Source organism: Myodes glareolus, chromosome 1 (assembly GCF_982192425.1).
Source record: "Myodes glareolus chromosome 1, mMyoGla1.1, whole genome shotgun sequence".
NCBI classification, from domain to species: Eukaryota; Metazoa; Chordata; class Mammalia; order Rodentia; family Cricetidae; genus Myodes; species Myodes glareolus.
In genome coordinates this window covers 108,067,361-108,083,572 of record NC_142026.1, presented here as the reverse complement: position 1 = coordinate 108,083,572, position 16,212 = coordinate 108,067,361, and the positions used below count along the sequence as shown (strand labels likewise).

The 16,212-nt window shown below is 38.0% G+C and overlaps 1 protein-coding gene across 3 annotated transcripts in view; it reads right to left on the bottom strand.

Moving 5' to 3' along the window:
* The window catches only part of Lama2 (laminin subunit alpha 2), a 597,153-nt gene that overhangs the window by 184,445 nt on the left and 396,496 nt on the right, over nt 1–16,212 (bottom strand). For all 3 annotated transcript variants that reach the window (XM_085689751.2, XM_085689745.2, XM_085689747.2), the window contains 6 exons: nt 10,232–10,468; nt 8,900–9,043; nt 8,011–8,190; nt 7,706–7,894; nt 7,484–7,617; nt 3,920–4,037 (listed from right to left, as the gene is read on the bottom strand). In XM_085689751.2, coding sequence (XP_085545877.2) covers nt 3,920–4,037; nt 7,484–7,617; nt 7,706–7,894; nt 8,011–8,190; nt 8,900–9,043; nt 10,232–10,468 — 1,002 coding nt within the window. The remainder of the gene's footprint in view (nt 1–3,919; nt 4,038–7,483; nt 7,618–7,705; nt 7,895–8,010; nt 8,191–8,899; nt 9,044–10,231; nt 10,469–16,212) is intronic.

The following is a 16,212-nucleotide window of genomic DNA, read 5'->3' as shown; positions in this document are numbered from 1 at the left end:
AATAAACTAAAAATAAAGGCCAGTCACGATTGTTCTAAGTTTCTCAGGGGGAAAAAAAGGCAGCACACACCATCTATCTGTAACACATCCCTTAATGTTTGGAGAGATAACCATGTGCCACAAAATAATGCTTTAGTCAACTATAGACCACCCACACAATAGTGGCCTCCCAGGTTACTTTGTACAGGAAAAGAACAGTCATCTTGCTGCGTGTACAGGCATGCCATGATGCTTACATAGGGCTGGAATTCCCTAGAGACACAGTTCTCACATATGTTCCCATCATTAAGGGGACAAGTCTGCATGTACACAGTCTTTGGGGCTCTCTCCCACAGGTCATGCTACCAACTTGACAGAGGACCCCTCAAAGGAAGTATGCATGCAGAAAGGGACAAGTCTTTTTCTACATTATGAATTTTGAATTTTATGACTTTCTAATAAGTATACATTGGGGATTTAAAATTTGCATTGCCCAAACAGACAGGTCCTGATTTACCAAATCCCAGTACAAGATCATTCATCTGTGATCCAGAAACCTTACTAAAATAAGACCTGTCATGAGGGGTTAAGAGACTGGAACTATCAACTAGACATCATATTCAAACTTCTGATCTCTATGATGTCATTGCAGAGTGTCATAAAGCCAATGCTGAAATATCATAGAAAATGATGTCTGCATGTAACATAAACTGAATTTAAGTTTAGGCCATAATCTTCTCCTAGGCTAATGTGGAAAGCAGGCTAAGCAGAGTGGTTCTGAAAACAGGTATACATTTCTGTTTTCATTTGAGTGCACTTTCATTTGACTTCTAAAAGGAAATCTAGTTCCTACTGTCGATCACAAATCATAATAATTAGGTATTTTAAGGACAGGAAATTGTGATGAACAGATCTATAGTGTCCTGCCACTGCAGGTATAAGGCAAAAGTGTAGTGTCTTCATAGCCGGCTGGCTGTGCTTTAAATGGTAATACTTGACTCTGCCATCATGCAATCTCTTTTTGTCTACAAATAGAAATGAATAGCTTACCAATGTAAATATCTATCAAATTCCACACAGTTGGTGAAGATGTTGTAAAGGAACCATTTTGTGTATTCATAACCCAAAGCATATGTTACTGGAATGGGGTGGATTATTTCAAAACTGTGCTTAGCTCTTGCTTTGACGATTAGATTTTATGCCTGGGTAATTACACTTTAGAATCAAAATGAATTATAAATAAGATGTATAATGGATTAGAGGCAACGGGATGTGGAGAACATGTCAGGTATCTTATTATGAGAGATCAGCTTTTATCTCCATAATCTCTCCACTAAATCCTCACTGTGAACAGTGCCTGTAAATAGCAGGCCGAGTGGAGCTCACAGGACGCAGACAAAGCTGTGGGCACACACGCTTATGTGGACACATCCTAGGTTTTTCTTACTTTCTTTCATTTTCCTTGATTTAATTTGTTCTAATTTATGTTTACAGATAACGGCAAATGATAAAATCAACGCTAAAGTGTGTTTTACTCTTTTTAAAAGCCTCTAACTCCCGATACAAGCACAGAATATGAAGTATGTAGAGGGATGTAGATTATATTAAAATATTTTCATGATCATCCAATTTTTTTATTGAAAAACGAAGAGACTAATATTAAATATATGGAGAGAAATGGAGACATAGCATCTTTCTTCTCAAGATACTTGAAGGTCAATCTTAATTCTGAATATTTTCTATAGGAAAATTACCTTAGTGAGTTAGAACTTTCAGAACGCCAACCTTCTAGCTCAGGTAACTACACAACAGTAACTATATGTAATAATAATGAGCTCTGTGACAGTTGAGGGATTTGGCCAAGGTCACGCAGTTTTCCAGCAATGCAGTCACACAATGAAACAAAATTCTATCTCTTTAGAAAAATCCAAAGTTCTCTCTGTCCTGTATGCTTTCATCTTTTATGCTTACTAAAGGTTTGTCCATTTTTTTATGTGCACATTGCCTCATTTTCCAGCCATCTACTGTGTATGTTTGGAAGGCCTATGTAGATAAGTGTAACAGTTTGCAGTGTGTAAAAATAGATGCACACATTTACATGGGAAGTAGAAAAAGACAGGATCTCCTGGTAAATTTGGAGCATGGGGACCTTGGGAGAGGGTTGAAGGGGAGGAGAGAGGCAGGGAGGGGAGTAGAGAAAAATGTAGAGCTTGATAAAAATAAAAAAAAGATGCACAAGGGAAACTAATACTTAAGAAAGAGATGGGTTATCTGTCTATTTATGATATAAAATTGACTTATTACAATGACTATCACCTTTTAAGCAGGTGATGGAGCTGCTTCAAGGCATTTCAGTCACCCTATGAAGTTGTTCTTTGAACAGTATGGAGCTATATAGTGGTGGCTAAGTTGAACAGCACTGAGTTTACAATGGGATTTTTTTTTCCATGAATTTTCTTTTATGTTAATCCTCGAGGTGATTCTCTGCAAAAACCCTAGGATCAGCAATAAACCAGCAAAAGTGCTTGAAGTGGTGGAGTGAGGTAGGAATCACAATATTCAGCTTCTATTGTCCTTTGCACATGCCATTTTGTCCTTAAGAAACATGTATTCGATACTTTAATTACATTCATTTATCTATTCATTAATTTGTGTCTATGTGCTTTGGTATGCACATAACACAATGAGTGCACGGAAGTCGGAGGGCAACCTAAGGAAGTCTGTTCTTTCCTTCCACAATGTGAGTCCAGGGAATTGAAGAAAGTCAGGTTTTGAAGCTTGGCAATAAGAGCCTTTGCCTGCAAAGGCATCTCACCAATCCATATTCAGTATTTCCAAAGTATTTTAACTTTGACCCAGAGTCATGCATGCCATTCTCAACAAAACTTCCAAGATCATTATTTACAAAACATGCAGACTAAACTATTTATACTGAAAGTATCAGTACATGGACCTATAACGAGTTTATGTGTCATAGCAATAACTTTTAATGAGAAACACTGACTACAGATCAATGACATGTGTGTTAGGTTCGCAGCTCATACAATCTTCATAAGATTCTTAAGCTGTAGGAGGATGAGACATCAATGATATCCAGCTACCATGCAAACAGCACCAACTAATGTGACTAAAGAGAAATAGCAAGTCCCAGAAAACTCTTTAAGGCCAAGCACTAAACTAGGGCTCTACAGAGGGCCAGATGTGGAAGACCAGATGTGATATCATTAGTTACTTAGAGAGTTGAGTCTTTGCCATGTCCAGCTTAAAAAGGTTTAGCAGCCTATGCAAGGTCTCAGTTATGGACCATGATAATGTTCAAATTCAGTCCAGTTCCTTATCTCTACCAACTCCCTCAAACTTGTATTCCTTTTACAAGTTAATATTTGTAGAAATTAATTACCCTACCAAACAGTATTCAAAGGAATATCCTATCAATGAAAAAAAGAAATGGTTTTAAAATTGTAGTGACTGAATGATAATAGCATCATTGGAACTAATTTATGTCCCTTTGAGAAGACTATGTTGAATGGAACAGCCTGCTAATTAGTGCAGAAATTTTGTCTGTTCTATATAAAAACACTCTCAAAACAGATATAATCATATCTTATAATCACTGAAGTTTAATTGCCTCTAACTGCCCAGAAATGATGCCAAGAAGATAGATGAGTTATAACAAACCAGCCTTTTGAAACACTCTCATCCCCCAAATGTGACCTAGCTTCACAAATCTTTTCATTTTTATCAGATATTTCCCTGCTGTTGTGATTTTTTACAAGGTAGATTCATTATCATGTTGCCCCCATGTTACATGCAGTGTGAAGAATCAAGTACACAGACTAAGAGTTTGCATGGAAGTCAAGTGCACAGGGGGCTTGGGAAGGACTCCCATTGGGCTCTGGAAGGGAGCTGAGCTTAAGTAAGTTAGTGACGGCTGGCTTACCTCACAGGACAACCCTGCATAGCCGGGAGGGCAGTCACATCTTTCTATCAAGTGTGCTGGTGGACTTGCTGCAGTTACATGTCCTGGTTCAGCTACTTCCATAGAAATTTCAGAAATGCTAGAAGCAGAGAGCAGAATCCATGATCACACAGCCACATACAGCCTCTGAGAATGACTCAAGCCTTAAGGAAGAAATCCTTAGATTTCTGCCATATAGGGAAATTCTTTTGCTTTCTTGTTTTCAATGAACCAAAATACATATATTTATCAAGGCAAGGTGATATTTTACATTGTAGAAGGGGTCATCAAGCTAAAAACTACACTGTTTTGAAGCTGCTTAGATTCCAGGGGCTCAGTTGCCACATCTGATTACTGTATTTTTATTTCCTCTAAGTCTGAGATTATGTATTAGGAAAATGTCCACATAAATCCTAAGGAGTTTAGTAAATTGGATGTCAGCTGTCCTGTTGAGAAGTTATTATAAAGATTTTTTTACCCCCCAGTTTTTAAAATGGGAGTAGTTTCATGCAGACATGGCCAATTAATTAGACATTTATATTCAGTCAAACAGGCAACCCAAGGTCACTCTCTCTTAGAACGGCTCCTGTAGTCACAAGTGAAATTGCTTTTAATTTACTACTTTCTTCCTCTGGAGCCCCTGGGTGTCCTTTCAAGAACTTTGGAAAGCCTACTAGAAAACAATGCAGACCATGAGCTAACCCTGATCTTTAGGAGGATAAAGAGCTCTCCAAATTAATACTTTATTAGCTTTATTAGATAAATCCTTCAAGTGACTTAATTCACCCATCCTATTGGTGAGAAAGAAAATAATATATCCCCGGTGAATCCACTGGCACCTTTTCATTAATTTGAAATCACGCGTTAAAATATATATGCAGTCCATAAACCCAAACTATTTCATGACTGACTAACTGCAACATGAAAATGTTCTGCAAATAAACTTTTAAGTGAAACACTGAATAATTTTGCCTCAATAAAAGGCACCTCCAGCAGCTTAAGGAGGTTTAATGATAAACTTTATAACAAGCATAGGTAAGTTTTATTGAATCATGAATGCCCAGGCTGGTGTCGCTAGCATTTTGATCTGCACTTGGGAGCCTTTATGAAACCAATCTTGGGCTAAAATGCAGGGTTTGCTTTCTCCTCGTTAGAGTAGCACAATGGTTATGAGCTATAAACAACCACTCCTCTCTGCAAAGAAAACCTTTGCAAGAGAAAAACTTGTTGCTTATCTGAGCAGCCTTCTTGCTACTGAACCCTAATGGGACTCCATAGCTACCTCAGGAAGATACACACATCATCTGACCTTCATTCTCTTGTGTGCCTGACTGTAAGAGAGCAGTGTTTAAAATTCTAGAGACTCTTGAATGGTGGCAACAATAGATAGTTCTACCACAAATGTTTCCCAGGTGATTAGAGGAGCTCACATGTGGGTGAAAGGTTGGAGAGTTGAGACGGATGGAAGTGCAGTGTCTTTGCTTGTGTCTGGACATGGCTTCCATTTAAGTGAGTGTTGAGTTTTAGAAGTTACTTCCTTCAAACTACGCATGTAACTCTTAAACTCTGTTTCAAACACTGCTATGGGTACTGTAACAATAAAGATGATGAATTATATTTTCCAGGGTTGGGGTCATTCTCAAGTTTTTAAACTTTTGTCAGGATTCCAATGTATTTTATTTTATTTTATTTTATTTTATTTTATTTTATTTTATTTTATTTTATTTTATTTAGAAGTGCTCTGCATGTCCACCTGCATGCAAGAAGAGGGCGACAGATCCTATTACAGATGATTGTGAACCACCACGGGGTTGCTGGGAACTGAACTCAGGATCTCTGGAGGAGCAGCCAGTGCTTTTGAGCACTGAGCCATCTCTCCAGCCCCCACTGTCTTAAGTAATCAAGTGAGGTGATTCATCTGCCTCTCTTGTTTTCTTTGCAAGCTGACAACTTGAGTTTTGATAGAGTTTAGAAAAGGTGATGTATAGTGAAAATTTAAGACAACACTGGTCCCATCAGTTAGACTAACAACATCTTCTATGAATTGCCAAGTTCTTAGTGCAATGTGCAGGAATTTGCAAAGTAGTCTGCTTGCATATCTAATATACAAACCTGCTTTGGCTTCTATCACTAGTGTACATTTGCTATTCTAAGATAATTAACAATATAGGTGGTAGTGGGTTTTTTTCAACACATATTTTTATTTTTATGATAAACCAAAGGAATGAAAATGAGAAAGTGAATTTTGGTTCATGATTAACTTTTTCACTGAAAGCCCCTTTGTCAATGATATGAACAATATGAATCTTCCATTAGATAAAAAAGAGTTCTCAAGGTGATTGTGTGTATCTAAGAACAGTGTAAATATCTGAAATGTAGAATTTTTCAGATTTATTAGTTTGACTATGAGAGGTTTCCTCTTTTTTCTTTATTTTCTCTAGCTTGGTATATTTGTTTGTCATAAGACTATTTTACAAACATGTATTGACTCCATGTTTCTTCAAAACATGAAAGAATATAACATGTAAAAGAGACATTGAGTTACTGAGTAAATTCAACACAATGTTCAGCCTCTGCAATAAGAACTTAACTCTGTGTGAGTTCTCGTTTAATCTCATGGGATGACCCTTCTACTAGTGAAGATGTCTCCTGGACCCTCGACTCTTCTCTTTATAATACATTGTTTTATTCTATTTTCTCTCTCTAATTACTACTTTTATCACAGTCTATAAACATGTTTGCCTATTTTTCAAATGAGACAAACATCCTTGATTTTTGTCACTGAGGTCATTCTATCATTTTATAATCAGGGTCATAAAAAACAATAGCTCACACTTTTAATATTGGGTTCTTTGTGTCTCATTTATTTTTTTAAAACTTTGAGACTATTTCTGACTAAAGATAACAGTGAAAGTCAATACTGGAAAAAGCACCAGTATGGTCCCAAGTGTCGTTCTCAATGATGTTTGTATTAATTGGCCTCTTTGGTTCACATAGAAACACTGAATACGCTCTTGAAGTATTCTCAGTTTGGCTTCCTTGTCATTACATGCATTTCTTTAATTCACCTGTGTTTGATTTTTTACTATAATTTTCAATCATCTTCCATTATGATATCTAGGGTAAATGGACATATATGTTACAAAAGCATGGACACAGGCGCGTGCTCAAGAATGAAGGAGACTTGCTAACTTGGCCTTAACTACTCACCTTTGTGTTTCAAGGTCAGTGTTCTCCATAATCTTACGATGGATTCAAAACATTACAGTTGATAATATGCAACCCTAATATGTGCTGTGCTCAAGTTTTGCCTTGTGTATTAAACTTTCCATGACTAATGTAGGTAAGAATATTGTTCTTATGCTACTTATTTTAGGGGCAAACTACGGTATCTTCTATTGAGTGACCAGAAGCCTTCCTTGGTTTGTCTTTCATCACCTTAGTTCCAAAGTAGCCACTAGTTGATTTCTTGTCTGGTGTCTTCCTGACCAGCCCTGTAGACACCAAAACATGATCTTAACTTGAGTACTTTCTTTTATACTTTACCGGCTTTGTCTCACAACATTTCCATAAGTAGCCTTGATAAGAATATAGTGAATATCATAGAGTATATCCAAGAAGTCTTCACGGGTCACAGTTCTACTGATTCGAGGATCATCACCATAATATTTCCATTCTTTCTGTAAATAGAAAAAGAGTCTGTTGCAATAAAACTGAATTTTAAAAAAAAGCTTCAGTATCTTTACACCAAATAACTACCAAGCTTACCTCTGTCATTTCGATTTCATGCCTTGTCAGCTGGCCAATGAGTGGGGCAGCCATATATCTGGTGATAATTCTAGCGTGAGTAGGAGTCCCACCTCGAATGATAACTTGAGGTTTGTATGTTGAGAAACCTGTCTCATCCCGAGCCTCAAAATAGATTGCATACTTGAGTTTCCCTCCATAGGCCATCAGCTGAAAACGAAATAGAATAAAAAGAGATGACTTAGGTAACCCCCACCCCCCCCAAATGACCTGACTCCTAAACCTTGTTTTATATTGTTCACTTGGGAATTCAGGGTTATTTTTACCTTTTTCCCTTCAAATTGTTCTGGCAGCTTCCAGTAAAAAGGCTCCAGATGGAGATCTTGCCTGACTTCATCCATCTTTGCAACGATCTCTGGATGCTGGAAAGCGATGCCTTTGGTGGTTGTGTGCTGCAGGGCCTCATCCACCAGAGGCAGAATGGTCTGCTCGTCACTCAGGGTCACCTGCGAAGAACAAATTTCAGCGGGAAGCTGAATATGTATATGAAGCATCGTTTTAACGCTAAGTATGGAGACATACCTTCTGAGTTCCTGTCCCTGTTTGGTGAGTTGTCACAGGGAAACGAAATGAGACATGGTGGGTGAAGGCAGCAGGGAATAACTGTTTTGAAATGACTTGCATGATAAAACTCAGAACCTCTAAAAACTGCAATATTTTATCACTAATAATTAGTTGAAATTATTAATAATAAAGTTGAAATTAAATTCTGGAGAGATAAAGGGAAATGAAACCCAAAATAAGTATAATCCCAATGCTAAAAATGGGCATCTTCCGATGGCTGATTGGAAGGCACACAGCAGTCTGTGATCTCTAGGGCAGTGTTAGATGACAACATTCCCACCCTAGCTCCTCCTTCCTCTAGATGTGACAGCTTACCAACCCAGGACACCAGGCCTCCCTGGCAGGGTTTCCAGTCCACACTTGCCATCTATTTCCTTATCAACAGTAACTGAACAATCTGCTAGGGAGAATTTAGAGGTGTTTATACCAACTGCCTAATGGCACGTGGAGCCTTTACCATTTCTGAACACACGCAGGGGACAAGGTTACTTAAATGTTTTGCCATTTCCTACTACCCCTCAGGGCCTGACTGAAAGATTCCTGCAGGAATGAACATTATACCATTACATGGCTCAGCAGCTCCTTACTCACCCCCATACGGATCAGATCCTTTGCTTCAGAGCACTGACTAGTAACGCCAAAGCAATAGCAGCTGCTGCAGCCAAGTGGATTCTTGGCATCAAGTCCATATTTGCCAGGTCGGCACCTGTCACAGTGAATGCCCTCTACATTCACCTGAAGAAAGAAGAGGCTCCTTCAGCGTTCATTATAATTTTATAGGAGAAATCAGCTTAATAACACATTTCTTTTCCATTTAGCAAGGTAAAACAAACGAACAAAGAGTATAAGACTTATACCTCAAATGGTATTAATAGCTCACATCCCTGTCGGGATTTCTTGGGCCTTTAAAAGGTACTTGGTTCCTAAATGCACCTGTTACTAAGGATGCTGGATGCTGTTGCTGAGATCTAATGGTGCATTTCCGATGACTCCGCTGTGAGCAATAAGAATTTCAAACGCAAAGGTAACCAATAATTCCTAGCTATGAAAAAAGCCAGGAAGCTAAAGCACATTCATATAGTTACTCTAATATTATACAAATGCTATAATATGATATGTATGCAACATACAGCAAATATAACATAAAGCCGTATTAAAGTGTGCATGTTTGGGGCATGATAATCTGCTTAACTAGGCCGCTTCATGCAGAAGCTGTTGTTTTCTGAAATTCAAGGCTATTTGCTTCCCAGATTTCAATCCGCTATTTCCTCTGGATTTCTTTGCATAGACGTTGCCTTGAGAAGCTATGTATGACACTGTTTTAACCACATTTTTCTTCGGATTATTTTCCAGAAATATATAAGGCACAAAAAATATCCCTCTTACCCATTTTAATTGGCTGTTTTTCTACATCATTTAGCAGTATTAATGAGGACTGAAATTTGCGCATAGTTAGCCACTGTTTGTTCTGTCAGGATTCATAGGTGATGGAATTTTACTGAATCTCCTTAGCAGTAAATATGCTAACGTGTGCAGGGACTGCGGATTAACTTCAGGAGAAATGGTTTGAGATAAGCTTGGGTATCAGCCGTGCTTCCCTCTGACTGTGCCTGAAAGCCCTCCCAGCCCACTCTCCAGACATTTATTTATGCAAGAAGAACACAGAAGAAAAATAACTCCACTCACTGTAGAAATGACACCCTGTGTACTGACTGGAAACGAGATTGCGTTTGGGCTGAAAGGGAGTTCTTGAAAACTAGAGCCTACGCCAATGATCGTACATCAAGGAAATCTGTGTCTGGCCATGAACGTTTGTTTGTGTTGTTTAATGAAGCAAGAATGAAACACCGAATGACGATGAAACTGAGTAACGGACTCCACAGCGAATGAGGGTTTTCCTCACAGTGTTGCAGCCCCGCGTACCTTACAGGTGCACTGTCCCGTCTGATCGCTGCAGGAGCACCTTCTTGTCTCCGAATCGCAAGTGGTGGCATCTGTTCCTGGAAGGAAGCATTCACAGAGACTGCAGTGAGGGTAGTTCCAGTGACCTCGGGTGCACTCTGAACATCTCATACCAGAGAATTTGGGATGACAGTTGCACTGGCCTGTGTTTACGTTGCATTGGGAATCCAAGGACCCCACTGTGCTGCAGTTACAAGCCTGTGGAAGGGAGAAAAAACAGCAACTGTTGACACAACTGCATAGGAAACATCTTAAAACTTTAATCTTAACGTTTCTATTCCACTATGCAAATATGAACCATGTAATAAGCTTTGTAATGCTGGAGTGTAGTCCTTTGGGACACATCTGTGAAGACAGCATTAAAAAGTTTCCTACATGGAGAAAAATACATGATAATCTAGAAACTGCAATGCTGTGTGATAAGAAAGAAAATGTACTGTTTGTTTTATTTCATCCTAAGCTATCTTAAATTATATTTTTAATTTTGTGTGCACACCCATGTGTGTCTATGCATGCGTACTTACAAATGTATATATACACATGCTTCTGTAGGTAGATATGGAAGCAGAGGTCACTCTCAAATGTCATTCCTCAAGTTCTATCCACCTTAGGTTTTGAGACAGCATCTCTTACAGGAGCTGGTGGGCTTCCAAACTAGGCTATCTCTGCTGTGAGTTCTGGAGATCAAGGTTAGGGCCGCTTGATTGTGCGGCAAGTGCTATATTGACTGAGCTACCCCCTCAGCCCTGATAACCAAGCAGCTTTCTGTCTCTTCCTTCTTATGCAGGGAAGAAGCTGTAGGAGTAATTGCCTTAAGTGCTAGTTTAGGGCTAGTGCGATGGTTCAGTGAGTAGAGAGCAGTGCTAGTGGTCAGGCCTGATGAATCGATCCTACGAGGGGCCAAGAGGGAGCTGACTCTTGAGAATTGACCTGTGCTCACGCTTTGGCACATGCGCGCCTGTGCGCATGCACACACACTTCAATAGAATCTTAAAAAAGGCATTTTAAACTAGAGATATGAACTGTGGCTATTATTATATTACAACCATGTTTTCTTTCTTTTGGGGGGGCTTGATTTCACTTTCCATTTATTTAGTTACACTAAGCACAACATTAAAATAAGAATTAAAAGTATACATAACCCCCCGAAAAAAACAGAAACAAACCCTTTTTATATTGTATTCCTTCCTAATAAATATAGGAGAAAATAAATTTAATTAACAATTTAAATATAAATAGCTATTTAGAGTTGATTATGTGCCTGAAAATATCATAGACACACACATACATACATACACACACACACACACACAAACACAAGAAAGAGGGAGAGAAGAGGAGGGAGGAAATATTTCAACAAAAGTGTAGATCTCAGGTATTTGTCCATGTCTTCTGGGAAAAGGTGTCAGTGTGAATGTTTAATGACGACTCTAGATGCCTGATACACAGTGGATGGAGAGACATCCTTTAGAGCCTGCCATGACTGTTAATAAGACCCAGTTCCAAAAACAGACTTAGGTTTCAGTATTTTCTCTACTTCTTAATCTGGTCTGTCTACTTTAAAAACACACAAACATTGCATTTTATAATCAACTTATCATCCATCATAACAATCAAGTAAAAGGCAGGTCCTATGGTCATGAGTGGGCTAACACTTGTATAGTAGAGCAGTTAGGTATTCAGACCTATGCTTCATTTACTCCTACCACTTACTAGCCATAAAGCCTGGGTCAGGTTAATTCACTTCCGGATGCATCCAATTTTCCTATTCTTAAGAAATGATACAGTGACCTCCTCATAGAGATGCTGAGATGAGCAGACACAGTGGATGGCACACATTTTCTATGGAAGTAGTTTCTTGTTATTATTTCACAGATAATGAAAAAGAGGCTATAACTTGCATAGTCCCAGTTAAGTGGCAGGACATGGGTTTGAACATGTATGTTTTTCAGGAGGCTACAGGTTAGTAAGAAAGACAAAGAGAAAGCCAGATGCACCTTTCCTTAATTTAGAGTTTACAGGAATATTCAAGACTGTCCAATGAGCCAAGTGGTGGTGGTGTGTGCCTTTAAACCCAGCCCTTGAGAGGCAGAGGCAGGGGCATCTCTGAGTTTGAGGCCTGTCTGGTCCAGAGTTAGTTCCAGAACAGCTAGGACTATTACACAGAGGAAACAATGTCTCAAAACAAAAACAAAAACAAAACAAAACAAAAACCTCAAAACCCAAAAACAACAAGAACTAAAAAAAGGGATGGGTTTCCAACTCAATAGGATATTTCCCAGAGGGTAAGATAGAGCAAGAAGAGGACTTCTAACAGAGGTAGTTTCTAATACACAGGTAACCCATTACCATATCTGTGATGGCTTATCTTGATTGTCAACTAGATACATCTTGAATCTACTAAAACCCAATATCTAGACTCTGCTGTGAGGGATTTTTTTTTAGATTATTTGAAACAAGGAGACCCACCTTGAATTGGGGCTATGCCTTGTTGCCGTCCACCAAAAAGGATACAGAAGAAGAAAACCCTGCTCTTTCCCCAATTGCCCTCACTCTTGCTGGCAACTTGTCCTGTCCTCTTGCTGAGTCCTTTCTTTGCTGGTACTAAAATCAGCTGTGTTGGCATTCCAAAGTAGATTGCAAACAAGCAACTCTTCTGGAATCTTCCAGGACACCAAAGCCAGATTGGGACTGCTCAGACATCCAGCCTCATGGACTGAGAAACTACAGGATTCCCCATTTTCCTTTGTGAGCCAACCATTCTTTGAACAACCGGGACCAAATCTTGTAAGCCAATCAGCTAAATTCCCTTTTAATATGTATGTATATTCATATTCATCCAGCTATTTCTATTCCTTTAGAAAACGCTGATTAATACAATGGCCCACACATAACTCACTAAAGAATAGCAGATGTAGAATGAGCTTTCAGAATTGCCAATTTCACTGAGTATGTGTGGACTCGCTTAAATAAAATAATGATATGGTGTGGAAACAATAACCATGGGATAGATTTCCAAAGGTTCCAAAAAGCAACATCATTTTAGATGACAAAATAATATAAAATGCCTTCTCACCAGTTTGCTGTATATAATCAAATAGCCAGCTCTTGGGGATTGCTGACAGTACAAATAGACTTTGGAATCGTTCCAGATCAGGAAGTTTATTTGAGAAATTACCGTGGGAATAAATGAGACAACTGAGTGTGTGTTTAGCTAGCACTATACCCAACATTAAACTTAAATTATAATTGGATGCAATGTTTGTTTAGCAACAGAGGATTTATTCGCCTTTCCTCTGCTGAAGGATGACAGGCTGGGTATTCTACTGCAACGACAGCTCAAATGATGTGTGTGCACCCACCGCAGCTTGGAAGAATTCTCCATGGCAAAAAAAAAGAAGAGACTCTCTCCCTTCCAAATTACTGTTGCTTTAAATTATATTCACCCAAGTTTTTAAATGGTAGAATGTATGCTTGTAAATAGTTTCTAGTAGCCACATGATTTTTATAAATCATTCGAGTAGCAAAATGTGCAGTTACTCAGAAATTTAGGTTGCTTTAAGCAATAGTTCAAAGTAATAAAATTCAATTCAGACTTCAATCAACAAAATGTTTATTCAGGTACCCGTAAAAGAATATGCCTCAAATAACTTTCATAGATGGTAAGTCATAGTCCTGCTTTATACTAACCATAAAGAATCAGCTTTAATTTCAAGAATTTCCTTACAATTTGGCCCTGTTTAATGCTTTGTGGACAGAATGCATTCCTATGATTCTTACTTATTAATTTTTTTAAAGAAGCAATTTCAAGTGACAGAATGGATAGTTAGGTTTGACTTTAAAATGAAAATGATAATAATAATAATAATAATAATAATAATAATAATAATAATAATCACTCAGAAACCTAGAGCACTGTTTACACTCAACAAAAACTTTCAAATACTTGAAAAAATACTGTTTTTCAAAATGTAGCATTATAGAAAGTCAACTCAATACCATGAGAAGGAGGAAAATCACTGTCTTGTTTAGTGTTTGTGCCTTCTAGTCATCTATTGGGGCGTGGTCCGAACTTCCTTAAACACTTACCAATACTTAAATTCTTTCTGAGGTCAGTGAATTTAGGCCAGTGTTCAATCAATTTTAAATTTTTATGAATTCTCTGAGAATTTTGTAAAATGTCTTTTGAATATGTTCACCATCAACTCCTTGTGGTAACTCCTCCAAGATCTACTCCCCAGCTTTCTAAACCCCCCTACTATGGGTTCTCTTTTCTGATTTTGACAAGGCACTCTGGGGTAGGCCAGCCACCAGAGCATGGATGCCTTATGAGGAGCCGCACGTTAAGTAGTAGTGACTCTTCCTCCTCTAGAATTAATCCACTGTCCAGATGTCCTCACTCGGAGTTGGGGAGCTCATGATTTTCTTCACATTCACATCCACTCAGTCAAAAATAGAGTCTACCTGTCTACCCAGAACAGTGTAATCGGGCTCAGGAGGCCACACTTTGTTGGTACATGTCAGTGTTCCTAAACTTAGGGTGACTGAAAGGACGGTCACCCCCCTTTAAAATGCCTTTATTTACCTTTTTAAACCCAGTAGGTGCAGTGTGTCTCTCATCTTACCTGGACTTGTTACATATACACACTAAAATACCACCTACTTATTTTTAAGCAAAAATCAAAACAAGAAGTTTTTAGACATTGGATAATAAAGTATAAAACTATTATTTCTGAGAAAAAAAGAAATAATATTGTGAGTGGAGGCAGCTTCAAGACTATAACGCTAGAGAGAAAAGTAAAACAAAGAGAGTTGAGCTGAGAGACAGTGGCACTTGCTTTGAAAATATGAAGAAGCTAAAATTTACAGGAACAAACCTAATGTGCTCAGAATGGCAGCCGTGCTGTGAGAAGTCTAAAGATATGCAGGAAAATGGTTGAGGCTTTGGTTGAATTTGAGTGTGCACAGGAAAGAAACAAAACTCTGCATTTGGTGAAAGGAAAACATTGAATACATATAAGATGAAACATTTCTAGATCTCACAGAAACCTTAGGTCGTTTAATAGTTACGATTATAAGGTGGGAGAAATTCAACAATGAATCGGGTTATAAGAAGGGTCAGAGAGAGACTCATTGCCATAGATTTAAGGATATTTTTTGGCACCTTCCCTTTGAAAACATAAAAGCAAGCATCACAGGGTTCCGGATGATCAGCGAATAAACAGTGTACAAGAATACAACAGAATATTCAACACATTTTACCTAAAGTCCTCCCAAAATACAGGGGATGAGAACTAAAGCTGGAGGACTTGTGATGTGATTCAGTCCTTCCTACAGCAACAAAAACATCACACTATCTACACAATTACATGAGAAAATAGAAGAGTCCAAGAATCATAATCATGAGACCAACTATTTTAATAAAGGAACAAAGCTATATAAATAGGAAGTCTTTTCAATAAATGATATTGGAAAAATTGGACAGCCATAACAAAGTGAATTTGATTACCTCAAACTAGAGAAAACTCTATATTAAATGTGGAATGTGAACCCAAATTGAAGAGCTAAATTATAAAATTTTATAAAGAAATCACGGGAAAGAAATCTTTAGGCTTAGGAAAACATATTCTTCCCAGACAAAAATATAAGAAGCAGAATCCAGAAAAGAAATGATACAAGAAACTTGTTAACTCATATCAAAATTAGATAAAGATACTAGGTAAAAAGCAAGTTATATTCTTAGTTTTAATGTGTGTACGTTACAGAATTTTCATTTAGAATACACAAAAGCCTCTTATAATTATTGTTATCAATGGAAAACAATGTCAGAATAAAAGTGAGCAAAATATTTGTAACAACTTCATAAAAGGATATACATAAATAGCAAATTGCTAATTAAATCAGCAACACAATTCCCACCATTGTTTAACATTAAAGATTGC